This window comes from Argopecten irradians, chromosome 6, assembly GCF_041381155.1.
Source record: "Argopecten irradians isolate NY chromosome 6, Ai_NY, whole genome shotgun sequence".
In the NCBI taxonomy this organism is placed as follows: domain Eukaryota; kingdom Metazoa; phylum Mollusca; class Bivalvia; order Pectinida; family Pectinidae; genus Argopecten; species Argopecten irradians.
Genome location: NC_091139.1, coordinates 22270567 through 22296417, shown reverse-complemented (window position 1 = coordinate 22296417; position 25851 = coordinate 22270567). Strand labels below are relative to the sequence as shown.

The 25851-nt window shown below is 34.5% G+C and overlaps 1 protein-coding gene across 2 annotated transcripts; it reads right to left on the bottom strand.

Annotated features, from left to right (window-relative positions):
- Positions 1-1141: 1141 nt before the first annotated feature.
- Positions 1142-25714, bottom strand: LOC138325339 (transmembrane 9 superfamily member 4-like). Of its 2 annotated transcripts, XM_069270929.1 has the most exons (21): positions 25588-25713; positions 22960-23079; positions 21925-22027; positions 21111-21154; positions 20692-20801; positions 19735-19837; positions 17977-18029; positions 17079-17120; positions 15736-15824; positions 15255-15407; positions 14725-14795; positions 14301-14433; positions 13320-13401; positions 12605-12680; positions 11692-11775; positions 11281-11376; positions 7527-7606; positions 7122-7185; positions 6006-6125; positions 4438-4527; positions 1142-4243 (listed from the first exon to the last, which is right to left on the bottom strand). In XM_069270929.1, the coding sequence occupies exons 1-21, from the start codon at positions 25597-25599 to the stop codon at positions 4094-4096; spliced, it is 1875 nt and encodes a 624-aa protein (XP_069127030.1). In that variant the 5' UTR covers positions 25600-25713; the 3' UTR covers positions 1142-4093. The 2 variants fall into 2 exon arrangements, with proteins under 2 accessions (XP_069127030.1, XP_069127031.1); XM_069270930.1 differs by lacking the exons at positions 1142-4243; positions 4438-4527; positions 6006-6125 and adding an exon at positions 6254-6328 and having other exon boundaries at positions 25588-25714.
- Positions 25715-25851: the final 137 nt, after the last annotated feature.

Here is a 25851-nt window from a genome sequence, read left to right as displayed (position 1 = left end):
AAGGAAAAAAAATCATTTTTGTTTTCTACCTTACTTTCATTCTAAGAAGCCTAAGTGTTGACATGTAGTGGTTTTTAAACTACCCATTAGAGCCCCGGCGTGTTTATCAGATGTCGTGGTGTCCAGGTCTTGAAATCTGGCTGTTTTCCAATGTTTCTGGATACCTAGTGGCCGTTTTCTAATGTTTCTGGATACCTAGTGGCTGTTTTCTGATGTTTCTGGATACCTAGTGGCTGTTTTCTGATGTTTCTGGATACCTAGTGGCTGTTTTCTGATGTTTCTGGATACCTAGTGGCTGTTTTCCGATGTTTCTGGATACCTAGTGGCTGTTTTCCTATGTTTCTGGATACCTAGTGGCTGTTTTCCGATGTTTCTGGATACCTAGTGGCTGTTTTCCGATGTTTCTGGATACCTAGTGGTGGCTGTTTTCTGATGTTTCTGGATACCTAGTGGCTGTTTTCCGATGTTTCTGGATACCTAGTGGCTGTTTTCCGATGTTTCTGGATACCTAGTGGCTGTTTTCCGATGTTTCTGGATACCTAGTTGCTGTTTTCTGATGTTTCTGGATACCTAGTGGCTGTTTTCTGATGTTTCTGGATACCTAGTGGCTGTTTTCCGATGTTTCTGGATACCTAGTGGCTGTTTTCCGATGTTTCTGGATACCTAGTGGCTGTTTTCCGATGTTTCTGGATACCTAGTGGCTGTTTTCCGATGTTTCTGGATACCTAGTGGCTGTTTTCCGATGTTTCTGGATACCTAGTGGCTGTTTTCCGATGTTTCTGGATACCTAGTGGCTGTTTTCCGATGTTTCTGGATACCTAGTTGCTGTTTTCTGATGTTTCTGGATACCTAGTGGCTGTTTTCTGATGTTTCTTGATACCTAGTGGCTGTTTTCCGATGTTTCTTGATACCTAGTGGCCGTTTTCCGATGTTTCTGGATACCTAGTGGCTGTTTTCTGATGTTTCTGGATACCTAGTGGCTGTTTTCTGATGTTTCCGGATACCTTGTGGCTGTTTTCTGATGTTGATGGATACCTTGTAGCTGTTTTCCGATGCTTCCGGATACCTTGTGACACATTTATACGGCTTGATTGATTTTGTATCATATACCAAATTCACAATTACAACACTTAAGAAGAAAAGGTTTACGTATTATTTATTTATCAAATGTGATACCAGTTATATAGCTATGGTTTTTAAGAAACATCACCATAGTGTAAAACCCTTATAAATCTGTTACCCACGAAAATGTGTTAATTGTCCCCTAGTACTCTAATACTACCTTACCTAGAGAACTCCAACAAAGCCAAAGTACATATACAAGTAAACAAGTGTTTAGACATTCACTGGATCTTATACCAAGAAAACATCATACATCTTGAATTTGTTCAATACTAATTCAAAATGGCTTCAACTAAACACAGTCATCTCAATTAACTCCTGTATAAAAAGTGGTACATGTACATTCAAACTGCCAATTTTATCAGCACGACTGTATTTAGTAAAATTGAATCAGTCAGATTTGATATTAAAGTATTTACAGCACTTATCAGAAATCATTTTCTACATAACAGCATGAACCTAACACAAACATTTTTGATAATGAAATAAATATGAATAATAAGCACTTCCATAGCATAAATTAACATGTGTTACTTTCTATGGGTACATTTTTTATCTAAAATGGATTTCTTTTCCTTTCACTTATGATGGTTACAACATTTTTGTTGGTGGAAACTATCTGATAATGTATGAGATAAAAAACTTTCATGGCTATGACACCAAAAATAATGCCATACAGTATCTAATCAGGATAAACAACATTATCCAACAATTTATCCATTTAAAGAATGATGTCTTGAAACTGTCATGTCGAATGGATTACCATAAATAGGGATATTTTGGATGTGGTTATATTTTGGATTATTTGGCAACTTGCGAAAACTTAGGAAACCAAAATGTACCGTAGGTATCAAAATCTGAGATATCACTTCTGATATTTAGGTAGTGCAATTCTAGTGTAATTTTGAGTATAAATACTAGAATGGAAAACAAAAGTACAATCTTGTCCATATTTTTGTATTTATTTGCATATCAGTGAATCAGATAGAAACAATAACACCTGTACGAGTTTTTGTATCAAACAAACTTCTCCGACACATGAAAACGCCAAATTTAACCACCTCATTTTGGTAAAACATACGTTAAAATTTCTTGATGCCAAAATATCCCAATCTAAGGTTGATAGCTAGTACCTCGTACTTCAATATCAAATATTATAAAGTATTTGGAATACACATATAGATAATAAAATACAATTTTGATGGTGGACCCATTAGCAATCACGAGCTCAACAATGTGTAACAAAATATCCTCACACATAGGAGCTTTAGCATGTATTCCAATACTTTGTGCATTGTCTCCTTGTATAAATTAAGCTATGAAATATATAGAAGTTATGTACAAATGAAAGTATCACTCACTTAAGATTCACAGAAAAAACCCTCGCACACATCATAAGTAGTAAGCATCTTCCTCACAAAACTAAATGTTAATCATTTGGACACAAGAAACACATCTGACACGACCAGTTCCACTTTTTTACGTTCTACTCAATTACTACAGACTTTCTTAAATATCACATCACCAGAGAACATACTTTGATACAGAAAACAAGTCACAGTCCATTTATAAAAAAAAAAAAAAAAATGGCTGTTAATATTATGTATGGTTACTGTGATGATGCCTTCTCTTTAGGAACTTTGGGGCGGGACACATTTTGAAATAGAATTAAGTGATAACTGATTGAAGCATTTCAATACCTAATTGTAACACTAAAGATGTTATTTATCTGTCAATTATGATGATACCTGTTTCAACTTAAACCAGCAGCTGGCACAACAAAATATCAACTAGTACTGCCACAGAGAAAATGAATTGTGAACAACAACCCAACTTGATTTTCTGAATGAACAACATAGCCAGCATGTTCATTAGCTTCCAGTATGTGTTAGTCTGTACCTAACAAATCAAAACCAGTTATAGAGTTAAAAGTTACACAGGTTAAATAGCAATAAATCACTCAAAACATAATCCTACACTGAAACCAATAAAATCATCTATTAACATTTAATTAAACCTATAACATTATCACTTTGAAAACATACTTTCTTAAAAATAAATCAAAGCTAAAAATAAACAAGCTTTTAGGTTACAATTTAATATTTACGAGGTAATTCCAACAAACAAATCATCAATATATGTAAGACATCATTCATTTTCAATGAATAGATTCCAACATTTCAGGGAATTGTGTAAATTATAATACAGTAACTGCCAAATAAAGATTTATCAGAATATCTGATTGATATCAAAGGCTTTGTATAATTTTAAATGCTTTTTTTATAGTTTATCTACAGGATAATGATAAACAATTGTTATTCTTATTTGAACTTTGTTATTACACTTTTAATATTATTTTAAAATGCACCAAAAATGAAATATTCAATAGATATATATAAAGAATCCTTATTAAGCAGCTAACATGGATGCAGGCAAATTTAGATAGATTAATGCATGTAGCACACAATATTTGCATTTACATATGTTCTTATACTTAACCTAGACTAATGAACAAAATACAATTCTTAACAGATTTATTATTTTATATAAATCGAATATATAAAGGCCACAAAGGGAGCAGAAATGGCATTATGTAGATATTCTTGCTAACATCAAATATCATACAGTTCGGGGTTAAGTAATGATTATACATGGCTCAAGATGATTGGGGTTTTATTTTAAATAAATCTGACCTTTTCATCAATTAATGAAAAAACAGCTGGGCAATTTATCCTGAATTATGTGGAAAATGAAACCTTCAAAAGTTTACATTAGTAACACCAATCTCTCTAAAAACCGTGGGTGTGAAAATGCATACATACGGATATTTATTAGCGTCAGATATGATACACGAGATCCACTACATAACTTTATATACAACAAGAAAACCACCATTTGTGTCCCAACCATATGTCACATGAGAAGATTTCGAGAAATAATTTGATATATCACATCTAAAAGTGCACATCCGTCAGTCAATCTTGATGGCTCCGTATATTTTTCTGATGAAGAGGTAAGCAGCATAGAAGCCGATTGTACCAGTGAGGAGCCAGAAAGTGAGAACCATTAAGAATGTGTAGCCAAAGTACAGAAGTGTTGGAATGAATTCTGTAATTTCAAGCTGAAAAAAACAATTGTAAAAATTTTACTTTCAATCACAATGAATTAAAAATTCTGAAATTCTCATATCAAAAGATCATAATATTTCAAATTTTGCTAAAATTTAATTTTGTTGTTCAAAGAAAAAATTTAAAAATCTGTGATTCTCAAAAATATCTGGTTATATTGTATAAATGACTTGTTTCAAAGACTTACCTTAGTTACAAAGTAAAATAGAGAGTACGCTAGAACATAGATAGCAGATCCTCCTGATACGATGAATGACCTCCACCACCAGTGGTAATCCTGAAGTTTAAACATAGGTATAAAACATCATAGCTCAGTCTATCTCACAGCTAAAACAAATGGCTATTAAACAAACTTTGCTGCCACTCAATTACTTTATATACAGCTGTTTGCGATATCTCATAAGATCTCATTTCCAAACGATAAAGCTCAAAGTGTTCAAACACTTTTGGACAGAATGTATGTGGCAAATTCAAGTGATTTTATAGATAATTTGTACAATTAATTTGTAACACAGACACGTTAAACAGATTGACACATTCAACAGGTGAAATACATAGTAATCTTGCTGGAGGATTATGAATGTGACACATTACACAAGGCTACTTCATACAGTGGAACCTCCCAAAACCGAACCTTCTCAAAACTGATCACCTCTAGAAACCGAACATGGATGTCACGTACGGAATGAATTCCTCTTTATTAATAGTATATAAAACTTCCCAAAACCGATCCCTCCCAATTCCGAATACCGGACCGATTTTGAGATTGGAATAGTCAAATGTAACTAAAATACACTTCTGAAAACCGGCCTTACCTGAGCGACACCGATAGATTGCATTGAGGTCTGATCAACCGACCGTGAAATACACACATACCTGTACCATAGTTGTTGCATGCCATGTCCTTGGGCATGTATACCGATGGGAAGGCTATAGGTACACAGTAATTATACCCGAGATGGTGGTGTAATTATTTAATAATGCCTATTGTTTAGATATCTAACGAAGGTCTACCATGTGCACGCGGTTTGTTTAATGTAGGAAAACAAGCAGAGCTAGTAATAAAGAGAAAGTTTCGTATTCAAATCACACGTTTTTTTTTTATTTACATATGTAGTTGTCGGATAACGTAAATTATCTGTATGAAGAAGCCGAAGCCATGTATTGTTTTAGAAAATGACTATGTCATATAATGACCGGCATCGACTGATCATCGTGTCATTAGACCATATAATTTGATTCTTGACGTAACCGGAAGCGATCGGTCGTAAGTTGCAGACGAGAACATCCCCAAGAACATTCACGCAACTAACTAACTAAACTACGTTTATAAGCAGTAACAAAGTCAAGTTTGCTGTAATCCATTCCTTTTAAACGCATGATTCTCTCTTTTGTGATAACCATCACATTAACAATCAATATTGGTCGGTTTTAACGAACACTAGGCATACATGCGGTGCACTAATGTAAAAAACGACTTCCGATCGATTAAATCCGGATCGTGATGATCGGTATTCGGTTCACTTCTCCAAACCGAACCCTCTCTAAACCGGCCGAAATTACATGCACCGACCATGATCAGTTTCGGGAGGTTCCACTGTACAACATTATCATATCTGCCATGTGTAAGTGAAAACGTTATATTAATTGATGAGATATTTACAAACAAGAATTAATTAAAGACAGATTTTTTTCTAATAGTGATGTGAATTGCCTTTTTTCCTATATTCTAATGCTGGAGCAGACTGTACCTACCTCACCACAAAGTTGGAAGTAGACCATCACAATGGAGATCTGAGACACAGATATCACAAGGATGACAAATACGAGGAACAGGAACCCAAACAGATAGTAGAACTGGTTCTCCCAGATAGCCTGTAACAGAAACAATACAAACAGATATTAGAACTGGTTCTCTCAGATAGCCTGTAACAGAAACAATACAAACAGATAGTAGAACTGGTTCTCCCAGATAGCCTGTAACAGAAACAACACAAACAGATAGTACAACAGGTTCTTCAGATAGTCTGTAACACAAACAATACAAACAGATAGTAGAACTGGTTCTCCCAGATAGCCTGTAACAGAAACAACACAAACAGACAGTAGAACTGGTTCTCCCAGATAGCCTGTAACACAAACAATACAAACAGATAGTAGAACTGGTCCTGTAACACAAGCAACACAAACAGATAGTACAACTGGTTCTCCCAGATAGCCTATAACACAAACAATACAAACAGATAGTACAACTGGTTCTCCCATATAGTCTGTAACACAAGCAACACTAATTAACAATCAAAGAATTGCTAGTTTGCAATTATTGGAGATATAAATGCAATCTGTGTAGCAGATAAAAAGAATAGTGCCCGTTAAAATCAAATATGGTGTTGGGTATTTGGTACTAGTGGATTTATTGGGTTGTTTAAATAATGAAGTATTTACACTTTTGCCTCCAACATCATAATGGGGTCAATTTCCTTGAATCGATGTATCGTAACATGTATGGGAATGACTGCCTGAGGTAGTTAAACATTGGAAACTTGAATGTTTACTCAAAGTTTCAATTAACTAATGCTACAACATTTGATAGTTAGGAGAGAGAAGACAATAGCAGATTTTTCCCAGAGTGCTCTTGGGCTGATTTGACCTCCTCATACACTTGCTGGCCAACATAGGCAATTGGTATAAGCCAATATATATATAATTCATAACTCTGTTAAATAGGTAATATAGCATTCAAATATAGGAATCTATTAACAATGTTCTTCAATTCTTATAGAAACAAACACTCTTAAAACAACTGTATTTTTCTATGTAAACACAAAAATCACTTCTAATAAGTTGTCAGAGATCGGTACCAGTACTTACTGTGAAAATGAAGAAGAGCTCAATAAACATGGCTCCAAAAGGAAGGATACCAGCCATCATCACTCTGTAGACAAAATACAACCTGTATATCAGTCGAGGAATAGGGACGTACATAGTTACTACATGACATAATTAGTGAGTCTCCCACCATTTTTAAATGCTTTGAAACTCATTTATTTTGTAAAGGACAGAATGAAATAAATATCATGAATATTAATCTCTCTGCAGAGCCAAACAGACATTTACAATTTCCTATGCCCTGTTACATATTTCATATATACTATTACATATCTTAACCACATTTCTCCTGCTGTCTACATTTTTTACCTCACTTTTAAATATTGGCGGTACTTATCGAAAGCGACCCAAACAGGATATTCTCAGATTTTTGAAAAGTAAACTTACCCAAGAGATGGGTTCATGTACCACATTTGTTCAGGCACTTGGCGAGGAATCTGGTTGGTCCTTACAGGGTGTTGGTAAGGCTGTAACACAAATATCATTATATTATAAACAAGAGATCCCAGAGGGCCTGTATCATTCACCTGGTATGTTAAACTATACAATGTTATAAGTTCAGACCAAAAGTTTATTTCCACATGATTTTAAAACAAGAGATCCCAGAGGGAGCTTGGTGCCCACCACAGAATGATCTATGTCTGACAATGGAAAGAGGGATCTTTTCTCTGCTTTTCAAACTTAAAATATATATTGCATATGAAATTTGAGAAAAAATCTTCAGTACTTCATGAGATATAGCTGTAACAAACTTCAACTATCAAAATCTCAGGTGGCTGCCTATCGGTCATCTTGTTGACCAACTGGTCTCAAAATGCAATATGGACAACAAGGGCCCTAGAGAAACCTGAATATGAAATTTGAGACAAACCCTTTAAAGATGCTCCACCACTGACAAATGGTATTTTTTCGCTATCAAAAACAGGAGCAGACGATTTAGTTTTTTTCTTCAGTTGCAAAAGTTACTTACTTTACACCATTACCACCATTGAAAAATTTGAGCTTCTAATTTTACTTTAAGTTAAAAATATGAAAAATAATTAACTGCATCCCAAAAACATTCCGTGTCACTATATCCTATATGGAACTAGAACACTGACGCGTCAGAAAGGGCCCCGCTATGTGTCTGACGTGCTTAAGTGAAAAAGTAGTATTTTGACAACAAATTCTTCCGTGTTAGCTATATGTTGCTAATAAATAATTAATGTCAACATTAATTGGGAAACCGATGATGGTACATTATTATAATTCTTTGGAAAAAGTCTTCCAAGTATTTAACTTGAATCCTGATTCCAAGCTAACATTACATTAAGAGCATACAATTAACTCAAATACCCCTTTTAAACAAGGTAAACCTCATAGTTTGCTGAAGAAACACATAACAAATGTGAAAGGAAGGGAATAAAGGTCTTGCTCAAATATTTTAATCATGTAAAAGTTTTTTTTTTCCATAAGAGTTGTATCTGCAAATAAACTCTGTGGAATGGTATATCTAATCATATCATGTAGCCATTTTGATTCAAATCATATTGACTTTAATTAATATATTTAAGCAATGAATAATTTTATTTATTATGTCATAACAAATTGTTAATAAGTCCAAAAATGGAAAATGTCAACCTTTGATGCAGTGACCCCATGATCTTACCTTTGGTCAGTCAAACCTTTGGTGAGTTGACTTCTTGTTTAATTCTGAACAACTCTGCTTCATTATAAATGTTGTAGCAAAATGTTCATGAGAAAATAATTTTTTTAAATTTGACCTTGACCTTTGACTTAGTAACCTTGGCCCATGACCTTACCTTTGGACAGTCAACTCCTTGTTTAATTCTGAACAACTTTGCATCATAATGTTATAACAAAATGTTTATCAGTTTAGAGCAACAACATTGTGATTTTTTTAAATGTTAAAATCCAAGATGGCCGATTTAATTTCAGCCTGAAAAATTACCAAGCAGATCTAGGATGGATGGGGAATCATCATGTAAAATATGGGGAAAATACTCCACTCCCTTCCATCATTAATGTGCAAAAGAAAAAAAACGGACAGACGGACGGACGGACAGACAGACAGACACAGACAGACAGACAGACAGACAGACAGACAGACAGACAGACAGACAGACAGACAGACAGACAGACGGACGGACGGACGGACGGACGGACAACCTGATTACTATAGGGCACCCGCATCTCGATGCGGGGCCCTAATGAAGTACTAAAAGCGCATGCACCAATGGCGAAATAAATTATTTCATATGATTTTTTGTGTTAATTAGACATATATATACACGATTTAACACCAATTATTGTTCAAATAATGGATATCATTTATGCTCTGTCAGCGGTGGAGCATCTTTAAGTACTTTTTGAGGAAATAGCAGTAACAAGCTTCAACTATCAAAATCCATGATGGCTGCCTATCGGCCATCCTGTTGACTGATCAGCCTCAAAATGTAATAAGAACAACTTGGGCCCTGGGGGAATCTACATGTGAAATTTGAGACAGTTCCCTTCAGTATTTTCTGAGAAATAGCAGTAACAAGAATTGTTAACGGAAGAAAGAACAGATGGATGACGACTCATGGAAGAAAGGCGATTTGAATAGTCCATCATTTTATGATGATAGGCTAAAATATACCTCTATTTCATAACAGGTTTTACTCTGTTTTTCCTACCCATGCATGAATATTAACCCTTAGGCTGCTGCAATGGTTTGTATAGTAATGGCTCTCAGTGCTGCATTAATTTTGTAAAATCCAGGGAAATGATAACTTAATTATAAATGATTATATCTTGAAAACTATTTGCATTATGTAAATAAAAGTTATATGAAAATTGTTTGTTATTGCCTGTAGTTTATATTGATGTTGTTTATTCCGCAAATATACTTCTCGTTAAGCATACAGGTAACAATACAGGTGACTAAAGGTAAAAATATTAGGTTGTATCAAATAATAACAAGAAAACTCAATTAAAATTATGAAATAAAACCAATTTAATAGAGTAACCTTAGTATTAAGAAGCATATGACTTCATTTTGTTATTAAGTCTTTGAAAAAATCCAGGTAAAAACTTCTAAAACTAATTAATATTCACAAACAAAATCTTGATAATTGTTCATGAAGGAAAGAAGCTAGTTTCCTGTTTAATTTCTGGTCTATCATCACATAGTGTATGCATTTGCATTATGCACCACATATTATCTCTATCTTAGACCAAGTTACCCTTAAAAGTATTGTTATAGCTCAGGTGAGTCCAGGTAAGTCATTTTCAGTCAGGTGAAAGTTAATTAGACAATATAACTAGAAAACGATCCTAAACAATTTCTGAAAAATTGTTTTTCAAATGCATCATGACTTGACCAACAGTGGTGTAAATCACTTAATCTGAATAAAACCCATAGCCGTTATCAACGTAAAAGAAACACCTGCATCTCATAAAACGTAATCCCAGTGTCATTTTTCGTTCATGTTTTCTTTCAACATGCCGGTCATTGACGGTAAACTTCGTGTAGATAATATAAACAAATTTGTGTGAACAACTATATTTTCTATATTGTAATCATCCAAAAATGCTTTTAAAAGCAACTAGCTTACATTTATTCATGTTATGCATTAATTTCAACTCGCCTGTGAAAGTCAATCTTGTCGTCTGTCAACACGGCAGCCGGCCGCGTGGGGGGCTGCCTCATGTTCTGTGTTGGCATCGGGCACACACTTATTTATAGGAGAAATTAAAATAATTTTGCCTTCTATTGGATCCCAATCTAAAGTATCTGACCCTTCAAATTTACTTTCAACTTCTGACACATCGCTAGCAAAGAACTGTTGTACACGTTCCTCATCACTATCGGAGCGGCCATTTTGACGAGTCAGTATACCATTCGAATTCCTCCACACCTGTGGTTATTTTTAGTGTATAATCCCGAGAATATCGAATGTAATTACACTAGAACCAATCGGAAGCATTCTACTTTCGTTTTCAGTCATAATTTTAGCAACAGGAGGGAGATTTGACGATCGGATCGCCGGTTGAAAACTCGGAGTCAAAAAACGTCTTTTTACGCGTGTAGCACTGAGGGCCATTTAAACCAACGCGTATATAGTCGCGTGTAGCAGTCTAAGGGTTAAATGAATACCTGTTTCCTGAAGCCAAAGTAGGATCCAATGAAGACCAATGGAGTTGAGATTCCAAACCACATACATAACAGTGCCAGCATAGTGGTGAATGGTAGCTGTAACATACAAAAGTCAACCTAAATGTCAATTACCTGAACAAAGGTATACAGTGTGTTTTCTTCTGTTATGGCTTGTACTTGTATTTAACTTCCATACAGTGTTTGGTAAAGAGAATAATTATTGCAGTATTCTTTAAAATAATGTTAAGAAACAAATACTGTGACATCACTTTTCAAAATGCTGTATCAAATATTTTTTTCTTTTTGTGTCTCAAATGCCTCTGACTACAAGACATTTTAGGAAAATACACATTATTTTTAACATTAACCAACAAAGATTATGATAAATTAAAAACTAAGACTAGTACTTACTGCTCCAGAGGAGTGCTTTCCCCATATGAAGAAATTAAGGAAGAATGTAGTTCCAAATAGAATTCCGGGGTAGAAAAGAGATGTCTGTAAATAGCCAAATAAAATTCACAAAATATATATTTTGGGCTTAATGAAGTTTACATATATACAAGAAGCCCAGAGGGTCTGTATCTTTCACCTGCTTTTTCTTTGTGATAATTATGACAAAAACTCTTACAATTAGAAATAATCAAATTAACTCCTGTAACATCAATTTCATCCATTTGAATAAAATTGGTAGCCCTTCATAACAGCATGCTACAGGTCAAATATCAGTTCCCTAGGCCATTTGGTTATTGAGAAGAAGTCGTTTGTACACACATGGCAGACGATGATGGACAGAATATGATGACTATAGGTCCTAACCCTTTGGGTCAAATGTAAATTAACTCTAACCACCATTGTTTTATATCTTTAAAGCAGTTCATTAATTTCATCAGCTTAAATGCCTCAAAAATGTCTCCGAACTGAAAGTGCGCCTATCGACCTAGTGATGCCCCACGTCGGCTTTTTTTTCCCATTTTGTCAAAATGAAAGTTATTTTCAAGGCTAGTTATTCGTTTTTAGGGACATTATAATAGATAATTTCACACAGATATTTAGTTGAACCTCATATAGCATGAAACTTGGTGCACAAAATGGGAAATTATGTCAAGAAATTCACTCAGCTGTCACTTTCCCAGGGCAAGTTCACCAACTCAATAACTGGTTGCCCCAGTGTTGGGCAAGTGGAATTTTACATCCCCTGCAAGGCTATAAATTTGAAAGAAGAATGGTTCACCATACAATTTCCAAGAAAACTTTCCTATTTTTGAATTAACACTATAACACTAAGGCCAATCTAGCATAATTAGCTTTAGACATCTACACAAACCTGCAAGGCAGCTTTCTTCCACGTATTTCCTTTCATGGTTTTGTACAATCTGGCAGAGAAATAACCAGCAAACACACTGAAAAATTACAAAGAATAAATTTTCAACTAGAAATATGTATTTAGTACAAAGATTTATCAGCAGTGGAGCATCATAAAGTGCTTGTGAACTTACTTCCTAAGACTCTTATTTCTGTGCATGCATCAATAAGACCTGTGCCACGAGATATTTTTCAGATAACAAATGATTACGATACTAAACCTAGAAACATAACTGCAGGTTAAAATCTGTGGTTTTAACCTATCACTTAAAAACAAAAATAGAATTTGTTATTTCTATGTTAGTCTGAAAGCTTTGTGTAACAACAGCACATAATATTATGCGAATATACCCACAAAGCCTGGTATCTGAAATGTATCATAATTTAATCCAAATAACAGCTAAATAATGATATAAATGTCTTTGGGCAGTACTAAAAGTTATCTGTTAAGTTCCTATTCTTTTATTGACTATATAAACCTGGTTTGCATTGTATTGTTCCAGAACTTTCCGAAGTCAATGAGATGCTTTGAATATCCTGACCAATACAAGTGTTTGTATTATACATCACTTAAAGTTTACTGATTACATGTATAATGCCAAAAGTTTCTAGACAGATATCAAAGATATCATATGAGGTAAAAGTCCATCTTAGAGAATCGTACAGTGTATACATACCCCATAAAGACAAATAAGAATGTGGAGGCGGTCAGCAGGGCCCCCCTGGAGGCTGGTGACAACATCCCCAACATGGCAAACACTGAAATAGGCATACAATTGGGTGACAATCTGTACAAATAATTTCAGAGACAAAGATATACTTACAAATCAAATTACAGATACGTCTTTGGCACTTTTTAAGAAATAGCAGTGACAAATTTTTACCATCAAAATCCAAGGTGGATACATTTCATTACCAATCTTGTCACATTGTTCAAAAGTGAAATATGCATCACAAGGGTCCAAGGGGAAACAATATATTTAAGATAGATCCCTTCTGTACTTTCTGAGAAATAACTGTAACGAACTTAAACTTAAGTATTAAAATCCAAGTTAGGACCTGTTGGCAATCTTGTAGATCACTCCCAAGGTCTGATATGCTCAACTAGGGCTCATGTGGATCTAACATATGAAATTAGAGACAGATCCATTCAATATTAATATATAAAGAGAAATAGTGGTAACTAACTTTAATTATGAAAATCCAAGATGGCTGCCTGTCGGCCATCTAATCCAAGATGGCTGCCTGTTGGCCATCTTGTTGATTGATCTATGCCAAAATGCAATATGTAATACTAAGATCCTAGGGGACATTTCTATCCAAGGTTTGATAAATAAACTTTGAGAAAGATTCCTTCGATACCTTCTGAGAATTAGCAATAACAAGAATTGAGAATTGGCAGAAGAACAGACTGACCACAGACCACGGAAGATAGATGATTTGAAAAGACTAAAAACATATGTAGGAAAAAAGATTTTTCTTTTCTATTGTATCAAATTTATTTTCTCAATCTGTTGGCTATTCCTGAATCTATCCTATCAGGATCATACCATTTTGGGCTGAATGTCCAACCAACAGCAAGAGTCAATGCTTTGATTTTTTTTATTTGATATATTCTTTTTAAACAATAGCCAAATGATAACCTAACAGGTACTAACCAATGGTGATGAGAGACATGCAGAAGATTTGGAGTCCTGAACCAACCAGTGAGGCTAACAACTTGGTATGTTTTGGTGGTCTGAACACATCCCCATGGACCAGCTTCCATCCTGTTTCTTCCATTGTTTCCTCCTACAACACAAACATTATAATTTAGCAACAAAACTATTTTTTAATATTTCAAGTATTTTTCACTGTTACCAGTTAATTATCTTAAGGTATAAAAAAGTAATGTAGCCAAATTTAGCAAGAAACGTCCTTGGGAAAAGGGACAGAGTTCATATAAAATTAAAATCTTTGCTCCGACCCTCCTGGGGCATGAGGCATGGAGCCCAACAGAAAATTGAAAATTAATACTGAACCTATTTTCATAACATTACTTGGCCTACATTATTAAAAACTTCATTTTAAAATATTACTCACAATATCGTCATCTCTGTTGTATCGAGCAATGTCCTTCCTAAGTGTTCTAACCATAATCATGGTCAGGATACCTGAATTGTGACAGCAAACAAATCAACATATGCAGAATACATTATCCATCATAAACACAATTCACTAATCAATTAATAAAGGAGCTTTAACTTAACTAAACAATCTCTGATTTTAAAACAAATCCATGAGCAGCAATACACAATCTCAAATTTTAAAAACAGAAAAAATTAATTTTCATTTAAAAATAGTAAATTCCGATACAGTTTATTTGAATACATCATAAATGGATGTGTATTTTATAGCATCTGTGTCACCTTGATACACTGGAAATGTGTTTGCTTAAAAATTAATACAAATACAGTGCTTGACATCTAACCTAGCAAATAATGTTGTGAAATGTCAAAAGCCAATTTGAAAGTTTGGCTACATTTCTGCCAGGTTAAAGGATTTTTTCTTCAAAATTTGCCATAATAATTACATGGTATTATTTAGCTGTTCCCCTGCCCTAAATAACATACCAGATAAGAATATAACAACAACAACACTGTTGATGATTGAAAACCAATGTATCTGAACATCACTCATTGTCAGATATGTATCCCATCGAGACGCCCACCGCAGGTCACTTGATTGCCAGTCTACCTCATAGGAAAACAGAACCTCAAGATCCTCTGGAAAAATACAGATACAAATTGAATAGATTCAAATAAATATACACAATGAGTATTTGTATCTAGCTTTGGGTTTTATTAGTTTAACGCCCTATTAAAGTGTACACAGAATGGTTTGGTATATATGGCTTGATAAATGCATCATTGGATTAAACTAAGAATGGAGAAAGTCTGAGTTTCATTGTGATCATAGTATTATAATGCAACTAGAATGTGTTTGAGGGAATGCTAGACACTTCAAAGTGTGTAACTATTATTTACTATGTTACACTGATCTTATTGGCTTCATTCCTCAGATGACCAGACCAGATACACCAGAAACCTTTACCATTTTCACTGACTGGCTGAGGATCAGCTGCTCCTTGACCTTTCACTTTACAGGATCCTTCCTTCAGCTCCATAGCATTAAATTTTACACTACAATAATAAATTTAAGATCACCTTTCAAGCATAAATTTTTGATGAGTCTGGCCCTGATTTCTCAAAACAAACTTAAGTCAACAAGAGATCCCAGAGGGATCTTGGCTCCCACCTAAGATTGATCTATGTCTGACAATTGACAGATGGATCTTTTCTCTACTTTTCTCTACTTTTCAAACTTTTAAAACAGATCACTGCAGTACTTTCTTATAAATAGCTGTAACAAACTTTAACTACTAAAATTCAAGATGGCGGTCTGGTGGCCATCTTTAAACAAGGTTACCAAAATGCAATACGTGCAACTAGGGCCCAAGGGGAACCTACATCAGAAATTTGAGAACAATCCCTTCAGTACTTTCTGAGAAATAGCGATAACAAACTTTAACTATCAAAATCCAAGATGGCTGCCTGGCGGCCATCTTGTTAACCGATCGGTCCCAAAATGCAATATGCACAACTAGAGTCCTAGGGTAACCTACAGATGAAATTTGAGAATGATCCCTTCAGTACTTTCTGAGAAACAGCGATAACACACTTATACTATCAAAATCCAAGATGGCTGCCTGGCGGCCATCCTTTTGACCGATCGGTCCCAAAATGCAATATGCACAACTAGGGCCCAAGGGGAACCTACATATAAAATTTGAGAACAATTCCTTCAGTACTTTCTGAGAAATAGCGATAACAAACTTTAACTATCAAAATCCAAGATGGCTGCCTGGCGGCCATCTTGTTAACCAATGGGTCCCAAAATGCAATATGCACAACTTAAGTCCTAGGGTAATCTACATATGAAATTTGAGAAAGATCCCTTCAGTACTTTCTGAGAAATAGCGATAACAAGAAAATGCGATTTGAATAGCCCACCATCTGATGATGGTGGTGATGATGGTGGGTTAAAAACTGACTTAAGTCATAAATTTTCATGTAAGTTACATAAGGAGAAAAACTTAAGTTTTGACTTAAGTCTGCACTTAAGTTTCAAGAAATTGAGGCCAGGTTTTATACTTACCACAACATAAATAAATATCGTGTTGATATACACAAGAGAGAACAAGACGAGTCAGTTCTGAGTGTCAGTGACAAGTCTACCAGAACTAGTGACAGGACTGACTCCAGAAGGTAAAGAGTAAATGGACAAAAAAGACAAGTCAGCAAGAGTCTCATCTATTGGTTATTGAGGCAGAGAATGCTTAAATTTTCTTTCATTTTTTACAACTGTTTAACCCATTTACAAATATTTTCAGTTACCTTTTTGCTTCAACTTCAAAGCCAACCACACGATACTGTTCTCTGTGAAAAAGAAAATATGATATCAACTGTTGTAATTAAGTTTACCTTGATCTTACCTTTGTTATTTCAAAAAAATAAAGAAAACATATCTCTGTTTACAAAAGAAAGATACCACACAGCAGGCTTAAACTGTTGGTATAAGAATCATCTGTTACAGTATCACTTACAATTTACTACCATCAATATTTTGCATGAAATAAAACAACAAGAATTAGAGCGTATTCAACCCAATAAGCGGTGCTTAAAAAAAATGGGAAAAAAAATATGAAAAGGTGCTTAATAATATAATCTAATGTACACCTTTAAAGTTTTGGTCTTTATTTATGTCCGGGCAATTAAATTGAGGCATCAGAGTTAAAGGGGAGGGGTGCTTATAGGGACAAGATGCTTATTGGGTCGAATACAGTACATGTAATTATCTATATCACCCATGCTGTTTTCATATTATTTTATTCTTATAGTTGTTTAATTGAGATTGTTTACCAGATTTAAGTTTGTAACAAGTAAATGTGAAAACTGGTTCCATTTTCTACTTTTCTACAGCAACAAGCAATTAATATATTTTACTGATGATCGCCAACAATAAATTAATTTAAACTACAAAATAAAACTCAACTTATCAATTCAAATGTTACATAATGGATTAATCTGAAGAAGATTCAGGCAATTTTTTCTTCATTCTAATTTTCTCAAATTATTATCGGATGCGATAGACCATCCGGTTTCAACTGATGAGCAATTGCAATTTTCACTTATGCAACACTTTTCTGGAGGTATAAAAATATGAATTAGGGTTTCAAAGATGTTCATTAACTATACAACAAGAAACACTATGGGCTGTCTAGATGAAACTTACCCTTCCTCTTTGTGGTATTTCAATAGAAGCTTTAAATGGTTATTGACATACGCCTGCAAAATGAAGGAAATTAAAATGAAAACAGTGAATGTATTAATACAAGAGCTGTTTGAGAACAGAATGGGTACAGCGTATAATAATATGGTACCTGCTTAATCATATTGCTATATAATTTGGAATTTCGACGTTGTCAATTAAAATACTTAGGAATGGCGTTGAATATGTCAATATTGTTTGTTTATGTTTCCTAAAGAATGTCGAACAATACACTAAGCCATATTTTGCTTTGTTGTTATGTAACAGAATTAGCTTGACTGAATTGTCCCTTTAATAGCTTATCATCTGGAAACCCAACATTTCTGAAAACAATCCATTTTAAGTAAATGACCTTTGTACATGTAGTTGACCTTTTGACCTCCAAATCAATCTCAAACTGTGCTGCCTCCTATATAGCTACCATTGTATGAAGCTTCAACAAAATTTATAAATCTCAATGCATCTGGACAGACAGAAATGGACGGACAGACCGACAGAATATGGAGACTAACAGTATATACCCTATCAATTTCAACACCAGGGGACTAAACAAGAATTCCACAGAAGTGGATGTGTCGCCTGCACAGCATCACAAAAAGTAGTTATTTTCAGTTGAAAATATTGTTAATAATTAGAAGAATTTATTAAGTCCGGTAACACTTGCAAATATTGATGGATTTTGACCAGAATCGAACCTATCTAAGATCTCATAAATATAAAGCAACACTTTAAATTTGGTTGAAATCGGAAAATAAATACTTAAGTTATTGAGCAAAAAACATGTTTTGACGATTTTAAAGTCCCATAACTCTTGCAAATATTGACGGATTTTGACCATCACTGAAGTCATCTGAGATCTTATTGATATTTATAAAGCAATTTGTTATTTATAAAATTTGGTTGAAATCGGACAATAAGTATTTTAGTTATCGAGCAAAAACCATGGATTTATCCGTTTTGACGATTCTAAAGTCCCGTAACTCTTGCAAATATTGCAGGATTTTGACCAGTATCAAACCCATCTAAGATCTCAATCAAACCCATCTAAGATCTCATTGATATAAAGCTATACACCAAATTTGGTTGAAATCGGACAATAAATACTCAAGTTATCGAGCGGAAACCATGGATTTATCTGTTTTGACAATTTTAAAGTCTCGTAACTCTTGCAAATATTGACGGATTTTGATCATTATCGAACTCATCCGAGATTTTACAGCAACATACCAAATTTGGTTGAAATCGGACAATAAATAATGAAGTTATCGCACGGAAACCGTTTCCCGGACGCCAACGCCAACGCAGACACCGACACAGACGACGACATATAGTGATACCTAAGTGTCACCCTTGCATTGCAGGCGACTAAAAAATGAGAGATTTAGGGACCAATAAGGGCCCAAACCCTTAATGCACCTGGGTCCAGTTTCATGAACATTTCTTGGATTTAAGGAATTCCTTAGCTTAAAATCCCCATAGGAAACCATTACAGAAGTTAAGGAGGGCTCCTTAACTTAAGATTTTTCCTTTAATAACTGTAATGCTTCCCAATGGAGAATTTTATGTTTGAAATGAATTCTTAAAAGTTAAGGAATGTTCATGAAACTGGTCTACCACCAGTGTATCGTTCCTGCATGTTTGAAGAAGAAGAACTGCCAATAACTCTACAACGATAAGTAAGTTTTACCCAGACACATTTCGGACATACAGGGTAACACATACCACATTGTCTTTGACAAATCCCAGCTTATAGCCATGCTCATACTGAGGCTCTCCAGTCTCCAGCATTTCAAATTTGGTAGCACACGGTAAGTTATCCACAATCCTACAATCAAATATAGTGGTTAGACGCATTGCAGGCATGAAACCATATTTCAATAATGCTTTATAAAAACAAATGTAGTTTGGCCCTGAATGACCTTAGTTGTCAGATGGCCGTAAAACTCAAATAAACAAATTATTGAAACATATCATTCGAGCCGATCAACATTTGCAGAACAGAAAATGAAATAAACTACATTTTTTCATAGAAGTTATTCCAGCTATCACAAGAGGTATTGGTTATCTAAATTGATATTCCCTCATTTAAAGATGCAGAACTATTTCTTAAACATGAGGTCCAGAGGGCCTGCATCGATCACCTAATTTACTTCTTAATTATCACAAAAACATATAGCAAAATTGGCCTCATGATTAGTTTAAGTTTTGAATACCCGCCATAGAATGATCAGAAGATTGAATATATAGCAAAATTCACTCTTTTGGCCCCTTTCCTCAGGCCCTCTGGGGGGGTCAGCCCAACCATTTGTACAATTTTTAATCTCCACGCTATAAGGATGCTACCATTGCAATATAAATGTTTAATCCCATGCTTAATTTCAGAGAAACAGTTTACATGAAAATAACAAAGTTGACCCATCTTGGCTCCGCCACTCTGGTTCCTATGGGTTCAACCTGACCATTTGTACAATTCAGTCAGAACCCCAGATTTAAAGGATGTTACAAGTTGAATTTTGTTTAAATCCAAACAGCATTTATGGAGAAATTGATTGTTGATGAACAGACAGACGGACGCCACAGTATTTTATAAGCCCACCTTGGTCCAATGGACCAGGTAAGCAAAAAAAAAAAAAAAAAAAAAACGAAAAAAAAAAAGCAGGGATTTTTTTCACAACTCACAAGTGGACGTAGTAGGCATGTTTGATACGTTCTATAAGCTTCTTGGATTGTTCTTTCTTCAGTTTGACTGAGCACAACTGGGTGCAGTCCTGATTGTTAGCCATTTTAACCTAGTTATCAAAGGAATACAATAATTAACCAAGTTATAAACAGAATGCAAGAATTAACACAACATAAAGCCAGTCGTTCACTTAAAGAAACACTTGACATAATTTCATTGGAATCAAAAGATATCAATAAACATCATATCTACTTCTCAATAAGTTAAATCATGGTTTAGTTACCTGATCACAATAATGGAGCATTCTTTGAAGACATACATCTACATTGTGCTAAAGATATGCAATACATGAAGTTTTATTAGGTACAATAATTCAATTAGGTGCACATAAATTCATATGCTGCAATGTGAGTCTTACCACATAAGGGGTATTCACAATTCTGTCTCCTCTCAAAACCTCACCTGAAACAAAGATTATGTGGGTATTATGTGGAAGTTTTTCGAAAGACAATATGTTTTCTTATGATTTTCTACACAATGTTGTTTCCATCAACTTACTAGCTTTGCTACTACCTTTAAGTAATCACAGCAAAGGGTTTTGAAATTTGCTACAAGTTATATATACAGTTAACTTCCCCTGAAGGGTCACTAATTATATATATAAGACAGGTTTGACTGTATAGGGCCCTAAGCAAACATACATAAGACATTTGAGACAGATTCCCCTTCAGTACTTTCTGAGAAATAGCAGTAACAAACTTCAATGATCAAAATCCAATAGTTGCGAGTCAGCCATCTTGTTGACTGATAGGTTTAAAAAAGCAATATACACAACTAAGGCCCTTGGGAAACATACATATGCAAAAACAATTTGAATTTGATCTATTGAAGGTGGGCTATAAATCAATTGCCATGACTAAATGTTGCGAAATCAAAGTGCTGTGAAAAGGTATAGTTTAGCATGGTTTGACATGTTGTATTCATTTACCGCAAAAATAAGTTGGTTTGCAGTATTATAAACAAAACAGATGATCATGAGCATATCATATAACATGTGTTCAATTTTTGTTTGTTGTCTTTCTGAACATTAGCTGGTAGCACTTCAAGCCAAATGTTGAATGAAGAATCCAATACCTAGCTACTTACGCTATTGTTTCAATATTACCCCAAAATTAAATGTTACCTTTTTCAGGCCTACATTTGCTTATACAGAACATCAACATTTTACTTACCCAGGTTTTCTATCTTGTACTTGATGCCATCCTTTGGCTCACAAAATGGTAGGGAGTAGTATTCATAGGGAAGCTGTGTCTTCACACTGGTCATCTTGACAGCCTGTCATAAATAAGTATAACAATAATACTGCTGTACCATTTTTATAAATTCCATACTTCATCTAGAAATAATTCATTTTTCTTTGTTTTCATACCAAATCCGGCTTTCCGATTGGCCAATATTTTTTTTGCATACCACTGTGAAAAAAAAATCTGTGAATGGCGCGAAACCCCCACGTTATCGTGACGTCACAATAGATACATTAATGTTGCGTATTGATCAGGAAAAAAGAATCCCTTGAAAAACCACATAATGGTACATTTAAACATACTTCATTTTATCAAATATAGTATGAAATTAATTATAAGTATTGATTTCACTATTTTTTTAATTTTATCGGGGTATGAAAAAAATTTGTTTGCAAACTTTTGTGAGAATCCGCTACGCGAATTCACACAGTTTGCAAACAAATTTTTTTTTCATACCCCCATAAAATTAAAAAATAGTGACATCAATGCTTAACTGTTACTAGAACCAAAAGGATAGCACTATATGCAAAAAGAAATGAACATTTTCATGTGAAATCTGGATGGAAAAAACTGTCTGTCCGATCTATTCATACATTTGAGATATAGTTGAACCTGAAGCTCAATGTTTCGAAGTTCAAGGGACTGACAGAAAAGACTTCAATACAGAAACACTTTGATACATCGAGACTTTGAATTATTCATGGTTGGAATAAGACTTATATGTTTTTTACCATGTTACAGTTGTATTCATCCTGAAGTTCACTAGAGTTTGAATCATAGAGGTTTGACTATAACATAACAACCAATACTTAGGGTGAAAGCCATCATCATGTATAGATCAGTATAGATAGAAACTCTATCTATTCACGGTTTTTATAAGTCAAGCTCTCTTTCAGTTTTCATAATTTTTCCAAAGAAAAGTGAGACTGTGTCTAGGGGCAAATGATAGAAATATGACATTACCTTTACTTCCACCAATTCAGAGTATGCAAACTCTACAGGAGCCACGCCGGGGACGTAAAAACCCTGACAGACTCCCACAGCTAAAACGAGCAACAGTATAGGTCTCAACTGCTTCATGTTCTGAAATAGGAAAACAAATTTTATGGATCATGCTACATTAGCTAAGATTTATCGCTAAAAATGACTTTAATATTTCTATAAATAAAAATTTAATATTCAACATGGCAGAGCATGTATTTTATGATGACACGTCTCCGTAACAATGCCCCCCTTTTGAGAAAGTCCCAGAAAGAAGTGGTCATTCTCATGTCAATATATATAGCGAGGAGATATTTCAAAGTAAGAACAGAGAAATTATGAGCATGAATATACAACCTGAATTTTTACCAAAAAAGCTTATGATTTACACACGACATCAGGTCAGATTTATTAATATTACCGTACTTGTATATAAACCTGTTTGGTCAAGGGTGCATTTAGCATACAATTTCCAAATGTATTTTTTCAAGTTTCCAGTCAAAGTGAAAATGACCATCTTTTTGTCGGTTAAAGACTGGTTTAGACAAAATCATGGTTGGTAATCTAATTAGATAGGCTGTCAGGGATCAATCTAGCTCAAATTTTTTACCATTATGGGTAAATTTCACCTCAAGGAATGAATTCCCCTCTGGCCTAAAATTCCCCTGAAGATTTAAAAATTCACCATTTGAAGCTAAAAAATGACTGTTTTTGTTACACAATTTCCCGTGACTTATTTTTCATTAATTTTGTAAGACTTCTCTTTGCAAGTTTCTTCATATTTATCATACAGCTACTGCATATCTTATGATAAACTCAAATTTTTCATTATTGAACTTAAAATCTTGCTTAAAGATGCTCCACCGCCGACAGAGCATAAATGATATTCATCCTTTGAACGATAATTGGTATTTGACCGTGTCTATGTATGTCTAATTAACACCAAAAAAAATAATATATAATAAGTTATTTTTCCTTTGGTACATGTGCATTCAGTACATTATTCTACATAGGATATAGTGCCATGGAATATTTTCGGGATGCAAATAATTATTTTTCATATTTTTAATTTGAAGTAAAATTTGAAGCTCAAACTTTTCAATGGTGGTAATGGTGTAAAGTAAGTAACTTTTGTAACTGAAGAAAAATACTAAATCATCTGATCCAGGAGTCCTGTTTTTGATAGTGAAAAAATACCATTTCTCAGTGGTGGAGCATCTTTAACTAAATCTAAAAATAAAATTAGTTTTACATTACTTTTTCGTCAAAATGAATATAATTTTGGACCAAAATAAGAAGATTCAAATTCCCCTATATTTCGCCAAACTTTTCCCCTATTTTGGAAAAGGGTAGTTTCCCCCAAAACCTAGATTGATCCCTGGCTGTAGCAGATTACATATTATTATATGTATTTGTAACAATTTTTATCAAACTTAGGCGGATGCGAGGTTTGGATATTATATTTACACATATTTATGCCTACATATTTAACAGAATGTCAAGTCCCTGTGTGCTAAGTTAGGTGATCGAGCATTGGTAGTGATAGCGCAGCTCTCTGCGCGGCCGGAGGCCACGTAGAGCGAAGCTCTACTAACCAAAACACGTGTGTGGGCATATATAGATTCCAATACACTCCAGTACCCCTTGGACTTTGAAATTGTGTCCCGCGGGAAAAGTCTCGCGCCTCCATGTAGGCAGCCATGTTTTATTTCTCGTTATCAGCACGACGGGATTTGAAATTTCTGTACTAAAATAATGTGTTATCAGTATGCGCTTTAAAATTACTGTAAGTAGTTTTAATTTACACATGTACAAGAACAACGCAATAAATGTAGTTCTCCAATATATACTGTGTATGTTCTCAAGCGCACGGCACCGTCAGCAGTGACGTCAAAAAACCTGACGCCAAAGATGACGGTACAGATTCGCGCATATTTTTTGATAGCATGGCATGTTGCCAAATTTTCTCTGCATCTGATAAAAACAAGATTGAAGTATATTGAACTATTCCATTTGGATTGTTTTGAATTCTTTCTAACTATCGATAGTATTTGCATGTCAGTGAAATATTTTATTGTTAATCTCGTAGAAAAATATAGACAATATAAAGTTATGATGTTATAATCTTTTACATGTAGCTGCGCTCTTCTGAGGCTTTGTGCTAAGTTAGGTGATCGAGCATTGGTAGTGATAATGAGTATCTAGTGACCGAGCATTGGTAGGACGAATCTACACAGGCCTGTAGGGAATTGTTAGAGTAAAGAATATCATGTAATTTAGGGATAGAACACATATAGTATACGAAGTCGAAACAAAAATATCGTATTGAAATCGTTACAAAAAATAATATTAATAGACAAGGCATTGGTGATACTGTGCGCCAAACATACCGCGACCGCTGTCAATCAACGAATCTGACAGCGACATGTTTTTGTGAGGGAAATACAACATGTAAGAAGTTCAACAAAATACCCACATCCTTGAAATACCCCATTTTAAAATACATTAAATGAGCATGCAATGAGAACCAACTCGTATAGTGTGCAAACAAAAGATTTGACTGAAAAATGAGAACATTTTTTCATAAATGTTGTAGACGAACTGTCTCACCGAAGCCGCCATCTTGACACAAACGTGGAAGTCTGCCGGGAATATAATATAAAATAATACGGCGCTAAAACGGTCAAAAACTAGTCATATTCTTCTAAAAAAATCTTTATTGTTTTTTCTCTAAGTTACTCTTTCGATAAAACAAAAAACATATCTAACACAACTTTGGTGCTGGACTCCTGGAAGTGACTTTTTTGGACAGTCTATTTTTAGGGTTACGGATGACACTATTAATGTGACAATATCATCACTGTGTGTGGTTTT

Bases quoted from the DNA above. Each gene is read 5' to 3' on its own strand.
- LOC138325339 (XM_069270929.1), bottom strand. The intron at 7,607-11,280 runs GTATTCATTTAA...TTTGTGTTACAG, and splicing joins ACTTTGGCTTCAGGAAACAG to CCTTACCAACACCCTGTAAG. The intron at 6,126-7,121 runs GTAAGTACTGGT...TTTCTGTTACAG, and splicing joins AGCTCTTCTTCATTTTCACA to GCTATCTGGGAGAACCAGTT.